Source organism: Rissa tridactyla, chromosome 1 (assembly GCF_028500815.1).
Source record: "Rissa tridactyla isolate bRisTri1 chromosome 1, bRisTri1.patW.cur.20221130, whole genome shotgun sequence".
NCBI lineage: Eukaryota > Metazoa > Chordata > Aves > Charadriiformes > Laridae > Rissa > Rissa tridactyla.
The window spans coordinates 40,503,826-40,522,915 of NC_071466.1; the positions used below are offsets into that span (position 1 = coordinate 40,503,826).

Consider the following 19,090-nt stretch of genomic DNA (forward strand, 5'->3'; position numbering starts at 1 on the left):
AATGGGTTGTTAGGACCTGAATTCTCTATGTCATTTTCACTCTGGAGGAGCAGAAGAGGTCCAGTGTTTTACCTTCTGTTATGGGAAACAAGCCCAACAAACTAATACAGATAGTTCAGATATGGGTTTTTTTAAATTTTTTTTTTTTTGAAGATGATGCTAGGTGGTAAAAAATTATTTGTATCAGATAGAATCACCCCAACTTTCACAAGAAATTGATTCATGGCTATAATTAGTAGTTAAAAAGATGCAAAGATGCATAGCTAGAATAAGGAGATGGAAGAAGGTAAGGGACTGATATGTTTGAAGCCCCACAATTTGTAGGAGAGAAAACTGAAGGGAGAACTTAGTGAGGTTTATGTAATCTGCAGGCAGTACTTAAGAAGAAAGCACAATTGTTACTCACCGAATCCTGCATAATTATTGCTCACTGAATGCTGCAACACTAGAATTAGAGAGCGCTTACCAATGCTAGCGGCGGACTGGTTTGAAAATGGGTAAAATACTTGACCAAGGGCCTCAACCAAATCCTTATTTGCAAAGGATAAAAGGTTATCCTGCGGAATAGTACAGTTGGTTAAAAAATGATAAACTAGATAAATACATGATTTCTTCAAGATGGAAAAAACGTTACCAGTAGATTTCTGCTAAGGTTTATCATATTAAAAAATAGTCTTAAGGACTGATAGTGTTGTGGCACCATAATAGTTTGTTGATATGTGGGAATTGGTAAAATCTCAACTGACAGTGTATTTGCAGGAAAATCTTATGATACCATTGCCTAGTGATTTCACATACAAATGCAGTTCAGTTTTGATGGATGCCAAATGATGCTCATGCGGGGAAAAATAATGCAAACCTATCTACAAGTGATGAGCTCTAAATTCAATAATGTTACTTACTCAAAGAAGGGCAGTGGTCAGAAAGCTATTGGGAATTATTCACGAAAAATAAAATAATTGTTAGGTTGTTATGTATATCAATTCTATGTCCAAATTGTTAACAGTGTGCATTAATGTAATCGTCCCAGCACGGCAAAGATTTCATAGATGGTGAAAAAGGGGATGAAAGGTGTGGAAGATCCTCTGTGCTGAGAAGATGAAGATCTTTAGTCTGGAAAACAGAATAATAAGGGGAGGGGTGATAGAGGTCTAGAAAATCTGTAGATCATACAGAAATGATGAATAGAAAGCAAGAATAGCTATTTTTCTTAAGACAAGAATTAGGCCACCCGGTAAATTAAAGCTGCTGCTACCTGATCAAAAGTAAAGCAGCTTTTCAAGCCATGTGTAATTAAATTGTGGATCTTAATTGCCACATGATATTGTGGAGTAGAAAAATATAAGTGGGTTAAGATTGTAATTAGACAAAGTCAGGTAAGGATAGATGCACTGAATACTGAGCTTTACAGTGGAGTTGGACTACCAACTCTAAAATGGCTGAAAGCTAGGAATTATTCCAGACACTTCTAGAGATTTGGTATGTTTTACATTCTTTTTACCTGATTTACCTGTCATCTGGTTCTGTCCACCCTTGAAAAAAAGGAATTGTGTTAGATAGATCTAGACTGCATAAGTAAAAGCACCATTTATGTTCTTATTTTGATGTTGTAGGTAAGTTTCGTCACACTGTTGTTCTCCTGGAGAAAGGATTTTCTCCTCTTGTTTGCAGGGGGGGAAGAGGGAATGGGAATTAGGAGAGACACGAACAGGACTGTTGGAAATAAGACAGAGAGAAAAGACAAAGCAACTGTGATAGTCCCCCATGCACTCTCTAATGACAGAGGTTGTGTTGTTTTTTTTTTTGTGTGTGTGTATGGTTGGACTCGATGATCTCAAAGGTCCCTTCCAACCATGAAGATTCTATGATTCTATTCTGTTCTATGACTCAGTCTCACCTGTGATTTCCACTGCCTTACTGCAGCTCAGCCTCCAGGTTTTCATTAGTTGCTTGGAGAGACTTTTCTTCTCTGGTCTTGTTATGCCAGATCTGAAATCGATTTATGCATCATCTTTGGGGACACAGGCTTCACCTGCTGGTTTCTCTGAATAATCTGCTAGGAAGCTGAAGCACTAGTATAAGATTTAGTTGATTTATAGAATTGTTGCAACTTGGAGTGAAGATGTTGCTACTGTGAACCCTTTACTCCACAAAAGAAAAAAGGAAAAAAAAAAAGAAAAAGAGGAAAGAAAAACTTAGTCTACTTGCAACACACCTAAAGCTGAAAGTCCATTAAATTGTAACAGACCTTTTTTTAACACCCATCTTTTCAGTGGCCTTACTTTTCTTGATACATTGTGTTTCAGGTTGATTGTCTCCAGTCAATGAGTTCTGTAGGAGTGTGTAGGCTTTCCGTAGCTAGTCTCCTTTTTGGAGTCCTTGGTGGTTTCAGATGTATTGAGTCTTGTTTCAGAAATTATTTACTTAGTCTTGTAATTCATAGGCTTTGCTATCTTTTTGAGACACAAATACTTTATCAGGATAAGTGTCACCTAATGTCTTTGCCTCAGTGGCGTACTAGTTTCCTTCTTTCTGACTGTTTTTGTCCCTGTGGTCTTTGATTGACCTGCTGGTGAGGGGGGGTAATGTTGCAGAGAGACAGCCTTGATGCTTTGAAGCACTGCTCAGCAGCAGCCAAAACACTGGTGTGTTCTAGCTGCCAATACAAAAGCACAGCACTATGAGGGCTGCTATGAGGAAAATTAACTCCACCTCAGTCAGATCCAATACAGTCATTCATACTGATAACAAACTGATATTCAGTAGGCTTTTATGTCTGCGTATTTTACATAAGTGTTACTGCTGGATAAAATACATCTTAATGTAAATAATACATGTAGGAGTATGTAGAAGTATGAAGCTGTCCTGAAGCTTAACTTAGATAGAATTATGCTTAGAAACGTTGGATTTTAAAAATCCTATACATTGGTTATTTTTTTATAGATTGCTTATTAGGTGATAGTCATAACATTATTAAAATAAATTTAAGACTGATTCTCCAAGCTGTGCATATTGTTTGTATTTTTGGGAGTAGTACGTTTTCTGCTTCTATGGAGCAAAAGGAAGATATTTAATTCCAATAACAATAATACAGCTGACAGAAAGAAAAGAAAGGCTGTCTGGGGGATGAATGGTGTATGAATATTTCTAATCACATTTTATGTACTTAATATAATGCATAGTTGTGAGATGTCAGAATTTAGGAAGACTGAACAGATCTAGGACTGAAATACCTTTCAGCTGCTTCACGCATTTAAGGAAAAAGAAAGTTAGTGGTTTAAATAATCTTTGTAACACTGGTAAGTAATTGAACCATGATGGTCATTCTTGCATTGGCATCATTTTGAGCCCTTCACTTTGAGGAACGTGGTGTAGGTATTAAAAATGGAAGTGATGGCATTAACTGACAGCAAGTGAAGACTTACTGTAACAAAGAGTTAGAGAACAGACTGCTGAAAATGCTTCTTTCTCAGAGAGTGCTCTCTGGGGACTGTGGTCAAACCTGGCTTTTTCTTTGCTGTTGTTTGTCTCGTAGTGCTCCAGGAGCTTCTTGTGCTGTGTCATGTCTGAAAAAGAGCTGTTGAGGAAAGCCAGAGGAGAAAAAACCATGTGTGTTCAGACAGCTTCAAGATACTCTCAGTGGCGTGGCAGCTGTGTCTTTGGCACGGCCCCAACATTTTCCTGGGGAAATGTGAGTGAGAGACAGTATTCACAGCTTGTATCTGAGCAAAAAAAAATAGTGAATTTCATTAGATGAAGAAAGAAAATCCTTCTCCTTGTTGTGACTTTTGTGTGTCAAATTGCTGTGGCCTGTTACGAATCATGGAGTAGCAAATCTTCTCAAGGAGCAAAGAGTGCAAGAGCTCTTGTCCAGTGCTTTCTGACTGCAGGGGCTGTTTTAGCATCTGCTGTATTGCAGCAGTGCTGCTTGCTGAAAGCTTATCTTATCAAAGTTTGGAGTTAGTGAGGTTATCTTGGGCACATCTCTGGGTGTTGCCTGGAAAAGTTTGACATTTTTGCATTGCGGCTATTACTGCCAGATAACAGTGTGTGTACTTATCATTAAATCTCTTCTATTAAGTAGTTGTAGAGACTCATGTTAACATTTTTTTTTGGTGATCTGATGAATTTTAAATCCGTTACATTCTTTTACTGTTGCAAAATACAGTATGCAGTTATGTCAATATATAAATATTTATTTAGATTTGAATTGGGATATACCATTAAAACATCGGCTATAAGTGTATGCTGTCCAGGATCCTTACCAAGTGCATTAATACCATTATTGTCCCATTTTATGAAGGTGTAAAATCACTTACTTAGCTCTGATATTGATGGCAGTACACCGAATGGGGAAAATGCACCTTTAAACAGCTAGGTCATCTTTTTATGTAGTATTGCTTGACAGAACAATAGAAATAGAAATTACCATTTATTTTGGAAGTACATTTATACTTCTCTCTTTTGGTTGAGGTTACTGTAGTTACTGTTAGGGTAGTTACTGTAGTTACAGTGGGAGTGGGGGAGAATTTAAAAGGCATCAGGGCAGTTAAGTTTACTAGGAGGTTCCAAATACATACTTTTTTTTATTTGTTAAACTGTGATCTTGTATCCAAGACATATTTAAATGCAAAGCAGGGATGTTGAATTCAAAATTACTTTTTGGAATGGTAACACTAATGAAGCATTAAAGTTTTCAACTTAGAACACTTTCTGTTTTGCAGTTGAAAGTACTTGCAAGTGCTGAGGTTTCCATTTAATTGTTATTTGGAGGGAGAGTGTGAGGGGGGGAAAAAAAGTCAGTGAAGAAGTAGAAGAGAAGGTGGGTGATTTTCAAGGGTCTGGTTCTGACTGTGCAGAGTAGTGATTTCTGAATGAGGCGGGCGTAGCTTGTGTTGAAGCGATGAACTGCTAATGAATGCTGAGAGGATCCTTATGTAAGAAAATACGATCCATCAAACTGCTTTTTGTTAAAAACAGAATGTATAATGAGCACAGTCATGATTTTTGGTTTTAGAAACTTATTCAGGGTTGTGTTTTTTAATTTGGATGTAACATACATGTACACCTGTGTAATACACATAATCATTGATAGACTGGAGAGTTGCTGTTCAGCTAGTCTAAGAAACATCTTGGAGTTCTGCCTTGTGGCAAGTACTTGCCAAATTGCTCTGCAACTTGTCGCTTGAGTGCTGTCTGCAGTTTTATTTATTTTTGATACATAATATCAAATTTGTTTGTCTGTAACTGTGAAAATCAGAGTAAATGAAGGAAATGGATGCATCAATGTGTATACTTAATATCTTAAGCTAAACCAGTTTGAGTTTATTTAAATAGTTAAAATTGTTTTTTAATATGTAACACACAATGATTTCAAACCATTTTTGTGTCATTAAATAAAGTATGTGACAATTTTTAAGTATGCAACAATTTTTATTTTATTGTTTTTTTTAATGGCTGATGAAGTCTTCTACTGTCAAATTGGCCTGAAGCTTTTCTTGCATACATTTCAGAATTTCCTTTTGAAGGATTGGCTAAACTGGAGAAAATCCTTGTGGAATGAGCAAAGGAGGAAACAAGTTTGGAGTGTTTTTTATGCTTGAGGGGTTGAGTTTTGTTAATCTACGGAGTTTTCAACCTTGATAGATATTTGTTACAGAAAGCCATGATTGATGCTTGTTATGATCTTGGACACTGAGGCAAAAAGATTCTTTATTGCATGGTTTTTGATATGGAAAAAGATTTCCTTGGACAATGCTGCTAAGGATTTACCAGTGTATAATTTTCTCTAAGTTTGGGAATGGGGAAGAGAAAGGAAGAGGAAATGTCTTTTTTATCATTTCATTACTGTCTCTTCTGTTTTCTTAGTTTACATTTCAGTTCCTAACCTAACCGTGTCACCACATGGTAGTAACACGAAGAAATGGAGAAAGCTTAGTTTAATCTAGCATAGTAATTGCTGTTACGTTCTAGCTATGACCATATTTTCTTCATGCTATTGCACTAGAGACATGGAGCTCATTGCTTTATAACTGCATAATTCCACTCTTAAATGTTTTCCAGTTTCTTCTTTAGGTTTGAGTTTGTAATTTTTTTTTTGTTTTCAGTGCAGAATAATTACTGTGTTCCATTGTTGTTTGATTCTTAAATTAGTAACATAATTTTTACCTTCTGATAACAGTAATAACTGACTTCCCCTCTCCTCCAGTTAATGACTGACCTCAAAAAGTAATTTTCTGTCAGATTAAATGTTTCTGTGACTGACTTAAGAAGGAAGGGAAGTGAAAGGTTGAGGTAGAGCATCATTCAAAAAAAGCAGAGAATAAAGACTGTATGTTGCTCTCCTATTACACATTGCCTGGCTGGCAGGTTAGATGAGTGTCTTGAGCGTTAGAGCCCTTAATTTAAATCCATATTCTTCCTGAGCCCTCAATGCTGAAATACTAAATTGAAAATATTAATTAAACTAGAGAATATGAAAATAAAGCCTAGAAGTGAAGGAATTACTTCAGCACCTGATTTTTACCTATTGTTTCAACAAGAATGTTGTAAGAAGTAAACCATATGAAAGGGGACATCATTTGGTGTCTTGCCACGTTTCTTTTTTGCACTTTGTAGCAACTGCAGTGAAATGCAATGCAGGCTTTCTCTTGTGCAAACTGTTTTTTTAATTTTTACTAACTTTGAAAAAGTGTTTGATATAGTAAACCTTTGCTGTTATAGCTACAAGCATTTAAATAAAAAATACTACCTGTTAGGAAAAGTATGCTCCTGGTTGCATGTTCAGACTGCTCTTATGGATACCTAACTTGGTTTTGCAGTAGTTTGGCTGATCACCGTCGTATTTTTTACAGACCTATGCTTGTCTGTAGGTCAGTGGTTGAGTGAGACTTCTGTAGCTTATGTGGTGCTGATGAACTGCAACTTGGAAGTAATTCTTGGAAGCCCTTTAACAGATGGAGTAGTATTTTTTAGTTTTAGAAATGTATGAATCTCTGTAGCTGTAGAGCTGTTTAAATTAATTGTAAACATGTCTTAGTTTTAGTGTGTGTTCTTTTACATTGCAAGAGTGTGCATGCCTTCACATTGCTTATTTTGAGTGATTTTTTTTTTGTAAATATGCTATAAATCTAGTTTTAAAGGTCTGTAGAACTGGCTATTTTTAGCATAAAGTAGAATAAAAAGAAACCTGCCACTTCTGCAGGGTTGAAAATAGCTTCTCTCTATGCATAAAAACTTGATGTGAGTTAAAATTATGCAAAAAGGGATGTGTGTATTTTAAGCATTGATGACCACAGCTGTAAAAGAAATTATTTTAAGCTTGGTGTTTTCAGTTGTAACACATACTTCGTTATTTCAATAGCGAGTATTTATCTTTCATCTTTATTTTATGAGCAGATTGTAACTTCTTTTTTTGTTTATTTGTTTTTTGGTCAATTTTGATATGTAGGATGGATGGATGTGTGTGGGGTGTCTTCAAAAGTTACATTTTTTTTTTAGTTAGAGCACTAGAATCAATTCCATAAGAACAGTACTCACTACCGCAGCTATTCTTGGGGACTTTGTGTTGGTGACAAAATTCTGTTTTATATATTTCAAATAAAACTGGAGGCATTTGCTTACTATGTTGTTTTGTTGAGTCAGCAAACACTGGGGGTGTTAAGCTTCTATTATTTCTGGAATTAATGCAAAGTGTCTTGAAGCAGAAGTAGTCCAGGTCTTTGACACTGATATGGAAGATATGCCTTAATAACAAAATACCAATTAATAATGTTTCCAAGTTTCATTTTTTAGTTTTATGGTTCAGTGCTGTTTCTGTGTGGTAATAAGGTGAGATTTTTACAGCTTGAATTGAGAAATATTAATAGACTCCTTCATGAGTACAGTTGATAAGCTAAATAAGGTGATTAAAAACAATCAACTTTATACTTTAGCTACTAAAGATATAGCCTTCTGTAACTTACATTGTATGAATATTGTATGTTACGTAGTCCAGTTTCAGTAGTCAACAACCAAGTAAGTATCCTTACTAGACAAAGCGCACAAAATGTTCCTTTGAGAAAGCATTTTTTGGGAATTAATTTTTATAAAGATGCCAGGTTCTGCTTTGTTTTGAGGTACTCAAAATGTCGTTTAAAAAAAAGTTCGCTCGGACAGGCTCTGGAGAGGCTGTCCTAGCCCCAGCCCTTGCTCAAAGCAGGGCTAACTCTGAAGTTAGATCATCTTGCTGAAGGCCTTGTGTAGTTGAGCTTTGGATATCTCCAAGGTGGCCTGCTCCAGTGCCTAGCCACTCTTTGGGAAAACTTTTCTCTCCCATATGTATGGTTGAGATTTCCCATGTTTCAGCCTGAGTCTCTTGCACTTTATCATTTCACTCCAGGCCTCTCAGAATTGGCTTTGTCTGCTTACACCACCTTCAGATAGTGGGGGCGGGGGGGCAAATTAGTTCCTCATTTGGTCTGCTCTTCTTCAGGCTGAACAAACTTGACAAACCAAACGGCGCTCTCAGGTTCTGCTCCTGTGACATGGGCTCCAGCCCCCAAAAACATCTTAGGTGGCCTATCTTCAGTTTCTGGGTCGTCTCTCATAATGGGGAACTCTGAAACTGGACATGATATTTTAGACTTGGCTTTTCGCTGAGGGCAGGGGAATAATCCTATCTCTTGATTTGCTGACTACCGTCTTGCTATTGGCAGCCCAGTATGTCGTTAGTCTTTACTACTGTATGGCCACACTGGTTTGTGTTCAAATTGTTCTTCACCATGAACCCCCAGAGCTGCTTTCTGTCCAGCCGCTTCCCAACCTTATTGGTTGCAGGGCTATGGCTCAATGCTTTTCTTTGAGCTCCATGATGTTGCTTTTGGCCAAGGCACTGCTGTGGTGCTGCTTCTTGCAAAGTTTGGTTTTTACTAGTGTGTCATCTCCTGCAAGTACTTAATATGAACCATTAATGGAATGTCTTTTTGGGTCTAACAGCTACTTAAACTTCTGATTTCTCAAATTTATGAACTGGAGACTAACAAGAAAGATGAAAGATCCTTCATTTTATGTGGAAGTGGTATTTTGAGTTAATTTCACTACAGATCCAAGAAACTTAAATCGTTCTGTTCTCCATGCACATCTTTCCTTGCTCTGTCTCTACAGTGGATCTTGCAGTTTCCTTTGCTGCGTCGATCAAAGTTTCTGTCCCAGTACTGTGTCTCTAATCCGGTCCAATAACTGCTGTATGTAGAGTGTGACAGATATGCAGAGAAGACATCTCAGAATGTTTCCTCAGCTTTTAACTTGTTTTTTCAGCATTTCCTCAGCTGGACATTTTCTTTCTATTTTAAATAGACTTTTTGACAAATTTCATCTGCATGGATCCATGCAGTTGTTTTTTGACCCTATGTAAAATTTTAGCAGCCACAGAATAGTGAATAACAACTTTATGTGCTGTATGAAACACCTTTTTCCTAAGTTTGCTGAATTTCCCACTTGCAAATTTAAAGACAGTGAATAACCAATCCCCTTTTTATCTCTTCAAAGTCAATTGCAACCATACAGATATGTCAAATCCCTTCTTCAGTCTTTTTCATGGCGAAGAAGCCTATTCTGTGTAGTTAAATCTTCAAAAGAAAGGCATTCTGTGTGTTTGATCAGCTTTGTTACTGTCAAATAAAGAAGGACAGACAGAAGACAGAGGATCCTGAAAGGAGGGAGGGTTTAGGAGAGGAAGTGATCTGACAAGGAGAAGGAGGAAGATGAAGGGAGATAGCTTGTAGATACATATCGTTCAATGTCTGTCCTTATAGAGGAAAGTACCAAATGACTGAGAAAATGTGACGTGATGCACTTGTGGTGTTATTCAGCCCCCTACTCCCCCCAAAATTAATTAACAGCTTATTAAGCTAAATATAATGCATGATAAATCACATGCAGGTTTCAAAATTGCAAGTGCGTGGCCTTTGGGTGGTGCCTCTTAGCCCCTCGTGTACTTGTGAGTTCGGGTAAAAGGGTGAGTGTAAGAGTGTGAACAGTCGTTTGCCGATACAAGAGGTGGGGCTTGGCTTGCACAGGCTTCTGTGAGACTTGGTGACTGGATGTGGGTATGTTCCTATGTCATTAAACATGCAGAATAAAGGGGTTTAGCTTTATCATGCTATCTCTCTCTGTGAAGATGATACAGCTGTTTTACTACTAGGCAGATGAAGAGTGTCATCGGTTACTACTTCTCAGCTGAGAGGTGGTTATTTCTTGAGATGTCTTATCTCAGCTGGTTCTTGCTTTTCTGCCTGCATTCATTGGAGGCCTGACCCCATCATATGCTGTGAATTATATTTTTCTATGGAGTTGCAGATGTACATTTCACCATGTACTGTTTAGCTTAATGTTGTGACATACACTATTTTTTAATCAGAATATTAGGGCATAAACTTTAAATAACTTGCATTAAAGAAAGTAAGTAATCTGGTTTTGAGTCATAGCATCATGTGATTACTTGACTCTATTGATGAAACGAAAAACAAGCTGTAAATAAGCTTTTGAGAGCTGTGGAAACGTGAAAATGTGTTTGTCTTCAGGCTTGTGCCCTCCGCTCCTAAAATTAAATTAATTATTGTAAACTTTCCCCTTCGACTCCTGTGACCGCCTGTTGCAGTGCCCTTGGTGCTGTGTGATGCCTGTGTACTATCATTCCTTCATTTCCTTCTCGTGGTCTGTGCCACCCAGACACATTTGACTTCCTTTCACGTCCCTCTCTGTTTGGCAAGCACCAGCGTGTGTTATGGCTGGTTTGGAGCTAGGCGAGTGCTTCAATTGACCAGTTGATTGCTGCTGCTCGAAATGGATGAGAGCCAAGTTCTGTTTCCCTTCTCCACAATACAACTGCTAATTTGTATGTCTTGCTTCTACCCGTCAGCCGATTTCTGTGAAACTTGGGGGAACTCAGTGTCTCTGAGACCTGTGTTTGTCTGTCAAATTTGGCTGAAATTGGCCTGCGTGATTAGAATTCATCAGTGTGACAGGGCTGCTGGACAGACTGCATAATATATAATCATTGTTTTCTCAGGGTAATTGAATTCAACTGCATTTTAAAAACTTTTGGATTTGTTTGCTGAAACAAAAATGAAGAAACTAGACTTCATGTGAAATGGTTTATCTGTTTAATCTGTGAACTGTTTGTTTTTTCCAAGTATTGAATACAAAAAGGGGGAGGGGAAATTTGGCAAAAGTGTCTGTCTCTTCCTTGTGCCCGTTAGTGCAGTAGCTAGAGTGTTTCAGTATAGGTGAAGTGGATATGAGCTCAGGCCCTGGGGATTTGAACCATGTATTCTGCCTCCTGTGAGAGCATGCTTTGTCTGTGAATCCCTAATAGACACGCTGTGGTGAAACCGTCTTTCTTCTTTGATGCTGTTCCATGTTTTATAAATAATCAAGTTTCCTTTAGAATTGCCTCAGCATCTCAGGCAAATTACCCCTTAGGCTTAGCGAATCAGTCTGTTGTTTTTTTTTCTTTTTTTCTTTGTCTCTGTGTGTATTTTGACATTTGGAGCAACTTCAACAGAAGGAATCGACAAAGGCTCAGATACCTAGCACTGGAACAGTGAAGAGTTGCTAGTGTTCATGCAGTGCTATGAGTTGAATTCTAATTTTTGTGCACGATGTTATTCTTTGTACAATTATCCACTGCAGTTATTCTTTGCTAGGAAGATGTGCAGCTGTGGCAAAGTGTTTTTAATCCCTTCATGTTTCTAGAAGCAGAAACTAAGCTCATCATTCAAGACAGGTTGGAAGTGACCATTTCCTGAAAGACTTGAGAGGTAAATAAAATTTCAACAGGTGCAGAAAGGATATTATCGATATTTGTCCAAAATAAAAATGGCTGAGAGGGGTGTCCTTCTCTTATGATTTAGTTTATAGGACTTATGTGGCTATTGGCAGATAATTATGCTGCAAAGCATAAGAGAATAATTTTTGAAGACGTTCTCTTTGTAGAAAATGAAAATTTCAGTGCATCTTGTCTTGATTTGTGGCAATGCATTCAAAATAAGGAAGATGATGATCTTAAGCGTTGCTTTGCAAATGTTACTTTTTCCCTACTGATGAGGCATCATGACTTGTCCTAACTCTGAGTTAGTTATGTTGTTCTCTTCTCCCTGGGAATCAGAAAACAGAAGTTGTGAATTTAACTTCTCTATTTATCCTGATGCATTAGTTTTGCTCACTACCACCTCCTTCCTTAGCTGGTAGAGATCAAGAGCAGATGCAGGCTAAAGTGTTTAGCTGTTAATTCTTCAGACAGAAGCAGACTGGAATTTAACTGTTTGTGAAACCTGTCAGGAAAGCAGAATCTGAAGTAGCTGCGTGGGGGGTGGAGGAGGAAAGGATTAATGCAGGATAGCAGAATTGCAGTTAATTCTAAGTTTCAATTAACCTGCAATGCACAGAATAGAGAAGGGGAACATGTGTCTGCTGTTACAAAGTTTCCACATTTGCTAACATATTAAGTCCAGTCAAATAATTCTAAAGCAAGAAGAGAAAAAGCAAGAAAAGAGGAGAAAAATATTTTAAAAAAAGCAACAAGTTATCTGGCAAAATGGCTGTCATACTAGTTACCTGTTTGTGACAATAAAGACAGATTCATGTTGCTCCGTTCTTTCTGGATATCCTTTCTGAATTCTGCTGAAAGAACATCAGACTGCAGAAAACTGAGTGGTCTCGGTTGAAGTGATATTAAAAAAAAAAAAAAAGCAGAGACAAGTTTACTTATTTTGTCTTCCGCGCCGCCCCCCCCCTTTGTTCTTCATCCTTATATGTCACTTCTGTCACCCTTTTTTGTCTAAGTCCTGTGCATTTCTTTGTACTGAAGCTTGCAGTTTTCAGCCGTATAAACCGTTTAAAGAGACTTTTTTGTCAAGGGAAAGCTGCAATGTATAAAAGCTGTTGATGGCAGGAGCTGTCTCCTGAAGTCTTAGTCCCCATACAGCACCCCCCACCCCATGGCTTGCTCACAAAATACTTATCCTCATCAGTAAACATAGGTGGAGCTATGAAAACTCTTGTACTTAATGTTCTGTAAGTTTCCGTGATAGATTGTCATGTTGCCTCTAGAGGATGGAGCTGGAGTTCAGTAACTTCAGATGCATTAAAATTTTCAGGCTTATGACCAGCATGTATCGATTTAATTCATATCAAGAATACTTTGTGATGTGCATGCTACTGTACAGTTTATTGCGAGGTGAGACTTAACACAGTAGTTTGTGACTCCAGTTGTTAGCACGGAGATCAGGAATTTCTATATATCCATCAATCAAACTTCAGAGGAGAGGTGAGTGTGTGATTCCACATGTGAACTTAGGCAAAACACATAGTAAAGGATTTGTGCTGGCTGCGGAAGAGCAAGATGATGCCTGATTCAGGAAAGAGTCTGTGAGTAAAAAGGGAGTTCTCTGAACAAATTTCATAGAATCATAGAATGGTTTGGGTTGGAAGAGACCTTAAAGATCATCTAGTTCCAACCCCCCTGCCATGGGCAGGGACACCTCCCACTAGACCAGGCTGCTCAAAGCCTCATCCAGCCTGGCCTTGAACACTTCCAGGGATGGGGCATCGACAGCTTCTCTGGACGACCTGTTTCGGTGCCTCACCACCCTCACAGTAAAGAATTTCTTCCTAATATCTAGTCTAAATTTCCCCTCTTTCAGTTTAAAACCATTACCCCTCATCCTATCACTACCTTCCCTGATAAAGAGTCCCTCCCCATCTTTCCTGTAGCCCCCCTTTAGGAACTGGAAGGCTGCTATAAGGTCTCCCTGGAGCCTTCTCCAGGCTGAACAATCCCAACTCTCTCAGCCTGTCCTTGTAGCTTAGGTGCTCCAGCCCTCTGATCATCTTTGTGGCCCTCCTCTGGACCTATTCCAAGAGGTCCATGTCATTCTTGTGCCGAGGACTCCAAAGCTGGACACAATACTCCAAATTTGTATGGACAAAGCAACTTTATGAGATCAGCACTGTGACCTGTGCTATTTGATATGGTTATTCGACCATTCTTCCCGAAAGCCAAATTTTCTGTTGTCAAACGATTAACTTCTCTGAACTTCTAGGTAATAAATAGCGTAATAGTTTGCCAAGTGCAGGTAGTGACTCTTGGTCTTTCAAAGGGTTATCAGTAATGTCAGAGAGATGGGGGCAGTCATGTTTGTGGAGAGGGATGTGAAAATGGTCTCATGAGGAACATATTTTTTTATTTTATTTTATTTTTGAGCAGACTTTGGCTAGATCCTTAAATCTGTAAAGGCAAAATAAATAGTTGGCCATAAAGGGTAAGCATAGTCTGAGTGTACAGGAAAACAGAAGCCCTTACTGAGTTGTTTAGGTAGGCATTTACAGCTTGTCAGTAGAATATAGAGAGGGGATAAGGGAAATGTCTTCTATTTAATCTCTTAGTTGATTCTATCAAACATATTTTCCTGTGTTCAGTGTGAGTTAAAGAGTTCTGAGGTATTGAAAATATTTCTGAACCTTTAAGGTCATGAGGAAATTTTGTAGCATGTATATCTGACATCATGACATTAATAAAATACATGTTGCCAGAATAGAAAAATGGTAAGCCAGACGCCAAGTTGCTTTGAGTGTACTTACCAAAGTACTCTTTACCTACCTCCCTGTAGATATTACTGAGTTTCTCTGTAACTCTGTCTCCTTACTTTTGGATGGTGATTTGAGAGAAAACTGCTTTGCATCAGATACAGAAGGCTGAGAAGTGAAAGGCTGTGAATTCTGACTAGGGATGGAAGCAGAGTGATGAGGAAAGCTGGAGTTGGGATTTTCAGGAGTGTGGAGTTCATTCGTACATTCAGTGCATACTTCTAAATTAATATGAAAATGCTAATTATCAGACAACAAAAAGTCTGATTTCAAGTAGAGCATTCAAAGTTAATGCTTGTCCTGTTGACACTTTTAACTAAAATCTAGCTATGCTTCATACCATATTGTGAAAGGAAGGTAATGTTATCTCACCTTACAGGAGCCCTTGAAGGCAGGTGTAATTATTTCATATTGTTCACTTGGATTCTCTGATGAGAATTAAGGGTGGCATAATTTTTTATTTAGTGTGGACTGCAAATAGTAGCTATTGAGAATAGGAGTGACTGCCTATTATGGTCTTGCCTATGCCTCAAGTATTGTGTGTAAATACACATAAAAAGACTGTTTGACCTTTAATGTTCTGGTACTGTCTTTGAAACCTTAGTGTGTCTTGAATATAATTTTTGTGTAGTAATATATAGATTTTGAAAGCAACCTGTAGATTTTTCTATATATCCTATTAGATAAATTATTGAGAGCTTTATTTTTCTATTCCTGGATTTTCTATTTACATGTGAAAATACGGTTATAAAATCAACTTGAGAACGTTGTGAGAGGCAGTGCAAGCAGTTTATGGCTATAGCTGTGCTGATGGCTTTCAGTTGTGGTGCTGTGTGTGCTTGGACACGGCGATTTCCAGGAGGGATGTCATTCGGTCATCCTGATATGCTGCTGTCTCCCTTCTGTGCACTTCTGGAAATCTATTGCACCAAGCGCTGGTGTTTGAAGTAACAGTTTCTTTGAAATCATCGAAATCAATCTATATCATTTTTTGTGAGCCAACAAGTTCAGTCATTGGTGGAGGATGGTAAAATGATTCTTTTTAACTTCTTGGGCAAGTCCTTTACAAGACTGTCTGTGTAGTAGCTGTTTTTGTGTTCCTGTCAGAGAAAAGAGTGGGAAGCACAAGTGTAGTTCCTCCTAAGAAGGACTTTTTCTTCGATATTCAGGAAACTAAGAGATTTCTTGTAATTCTCAGAAGACTTTGATTATGTATATACATATTTTCAATTGTTATTTCTGAGGAGGGAATTTCCTTTTTCCTACCGTTATGATTTTGCCTACTTTTGTAGAGGCTTTATCTTGTTCTGTGACGTACTGAAAGGCTATCTTGCAGTTGTGTTCAAGTATTGGGTAAATCTTAGCTTGTGCTTTGGAAAGTATAGCTTTTGTCTTGATGCTTGGTATCAAGAATGTGTCGTCTAGGAGTTATGCTCCAACAGTAGACACAGGCTTAATCCTCTGTCTAAATTTAGTTGTCTAAAATTTAGGTGCCTGTGTTGCACTAGTTACTCTTAAGTCTCCATGAAATTTGCAGAAATAATTACCTCCAGAAAGCCATTCATCTCTTTCGAAGCTAGGTGTCCAAGATAAGAAAGATAAATTGCTGTGGTGATTACAAATGGAGCAGAGAGTGACTCGTTCAGATTCAAATATCTGGCTTACCCTCTGCAGTGAGGGTCACTGCATCTCATCAGAACTGCTCAGGTGGCACTAGTTCAATTGCAGATTGCTTCTTCCCTTTTCTAGCTGTGGAGATATATATGTATATATATGTGTGTATATATATATGTATATAAAGTGTAAGTTGGCCCTTGCTGCGTGCCTTTGAGGCTCTGGAGGTTTGGATGAGTTACTGCTGTTTGCTTCGACTTCTGGTTTTGGAGGCCCAGTTCAGAGGGTCAGTGGTAGTTCATAAAATGTTCCTTTACACCTGAGCCATTTTTAAAGTAGTATTTGTTTTCTGCGTTGTTTAGCTGTAGTTAAGATGGATGTATAATACAAGCCAGTGATTTATTTTTTTATTTTTTTTTTTTTACCATGGTAGGCAATATTAATTGTTTTTGCTTTTTAATTATATTTTTAATTATAGCAGCAGATGTAATAAATCACTGTATATAAAATAAATGTGCTTTTTTGTCTGCCTTTTCCTTGGAGGAAGATAACAGAGGAAGGAGTGTATTTTTGTGTGTGTGTGATCTTAGCAGTATTTCTGAACATGAGGTATAATGACCGTGTTGCTTCAAATGTTTAGTTGTTGATTAAAAAGACTCCAAATTTGCTCATCAAAATAGCCGCTTTTTGCCTCTGAATGCTCCCTACCTCAAATTCAATTTTCCCTTCAGTGCTTTTGTGAGGTAGAGGAATGTTGTTATCGCTCTTTTTGTGGATGGCAGCTGTGGTAGAAGCTTTGCTTTCCCGTTGTAGGCGAAGAGGGCAGCGTGCCCGCGTGAGCCCAGTGCCAAGTCCTGTAGGCGCTACCTGGACAGGCAGGTGTCTGATGCCAGTGGAGACTAAGGGCTGGCGGGTACGACACACAGCTTACAGGAGTCTGGGATACATCTGCCGGGATGCGTCTGAGCTGGAAGCTGGTGGTGTCTCAAAACTACTAGGTACCTTAATAGAGAGCTCTTTAAATTAACCACATGAAGATATCAAGATCCTTGTTACTGGAATGCCTCGATTTCTGGCATATTCATCTAGTGTTTGAAGGCTCCAGTTCCTTGGGGAAAATAAAATCTGCAGTCTAAACTGAAAATTTTTGCATGATTTCTTCATTACTGCTAGCTGGTAAATTAATTTCTTCTTAAAGTAGGAAACTTCTAAACCTAAAGCTATTTATAGAAATAAAGCAACTTTTTTTGCAAACTTTTTTTGCTTTTCCTAGTTGTAAAAACCACGCAATGTGCCCTGTTACAATTCTTGTGTGTTTTGACTTGAAGTATGACAGCTTGGTGGCATATTTTTTGTAGCTCACTGTGCTGTGAGTTGACATCAGTGATACTACACTGTTAATACTGTAGCAGGTATGTAGGAATACTTAATTATAAATTAAATAAATCCTTGTGTTAGTGTATTGAAGTTAATTTTCACTGCATAAATTTTGGTATTTTTTGTTTCTCTCCTGTAGTTATAGAAGACAATATAAGGCTAAACTCAATGTGAAAGTTTCATTTCTAATTAAGCAGGCACAATTGTACTGATAAACCTTCTGGATGCATTCACACTGTCAAAGTTTGTAGAGGAAAGGTATGCCGTGGTTGTGATTTCGTCAGAAAATACTAATGACACCAGGAATGATGCTACAAAATCTTGAAGTCATAAATCCTTAGAAATTGTAAGTTGTCTCTATTACATTGTGGCAAATATTTTGACAGTGAAGTTCCTATTTTAGCCTCTATATGGGGAAATGTAAAACAGCAATTCCAAAACTTAGGGTTGTTACCTGAATTGGGGTTGTGACAGGTGGAAGCAGGGTCACAATAACAAACAAAAATCTTTTTTTGTCAATTCTGTAATAGTTTTCAACCAATGCTCTGAATTATCTCAGCTGTAATTGTGTGCAAATGCATTGGATTTCATATTGAATGCTGGATGTGAAGCTGAAAGTTACAGTTAGCAGTATCAAAATGTCAGAGAAATATTAGAGTCTGAGAAATTTAGTTTTTTGAGGCTTTTGAAAGCTGCTGTGGTGCTGGCGCACCCATTTGTTTCTTCTCTATACCCCAGAATGTTTCCAGGGGAACTTGGGTGAAGATTAAGAGTTGACTTGAATTAAATTTAAAAAAATAAAATGTTTTCTTGCAAAGAAATATCTAAGGTTTTACAGTCTCTGCGTTTTGAGGCATCAATGTTCTTGTATACTGTAAATCCCTTCCTAAAGAGTGGGCTATTTTTTATGTAGTGTCAGTGAAAACTCTTCTTCCTGGCTATCAATAACAGTAAGGGCCTTCTTGTTTCTAATCGTTTCTCCTGATTTTGAATCTATCCCTTTGTAAGGTATGAGTAGAAAGGAGCTCTGTTTCTTTTCCATCCTGTATAATTTTTACTTTTTTAATGCTGAAACCTTATATTTTGTTGTCATCCTTATATATAATACATTTTTTTTTTCCACTTTACTCTTTTATCTGTAATAATGATAGCCATCATAGATGTGTTTTCTCATCAAGAGGAATGAACTGGAGAAAGAAACAATGTTTCTTCAGCAACAGTTACAGTAACCAGTAAATGGTTGGAGGGGATCAGCTGTTTGTAGTGTTGGCTTCCAATTCAGGGATCAGAGTGTTAGAGTCAGCCCAAAGACATTTTTGCAAATTATGAAGGAACCTACTAGCTGCTTAATTTATTTGCTCGTTGTGACTTAATTTATTTGCAGTAGCCATTAATGCTTGTTTAATTGGTCATTTGTAGGCTGCAGCTAGTTTACGTGAAACAAGGTTATAGGAGGATAAATCTGTTTTGG

At 37.8% G+C, this 19,090-nt stretch overlaps 1 protein-coding gene across 4 annotated transcripts in view; it reads left to right on the forward strand.

The window, feature by feature from the left end:
* The window catches only part of TDRD3 (tudor domain containing 3), a 114,626-nt gene that overhangs the window by 5,190 nt on the left and 90,346 nt on the right, over nt 1-19,090 (forward strand). The window contains exon 2 of one of the 4 annotated variants that reach the window (XM_054189125.1): nt 3,536-3,691. The exons of the other annotated variants lie outside the window; for them this stretch is intronic. Coding sequence (XP_054045100.1) covers nt 3,690-3,691 — 2 coding nt within the window. The 5' untranslated portion in view covers nt 3,536-3,689. The remainder of the gene's footprint in view (nt 1-3,535; nt 3,692-19,090) is intronic. 4 annotated transcript variants of the gene reach the window in all.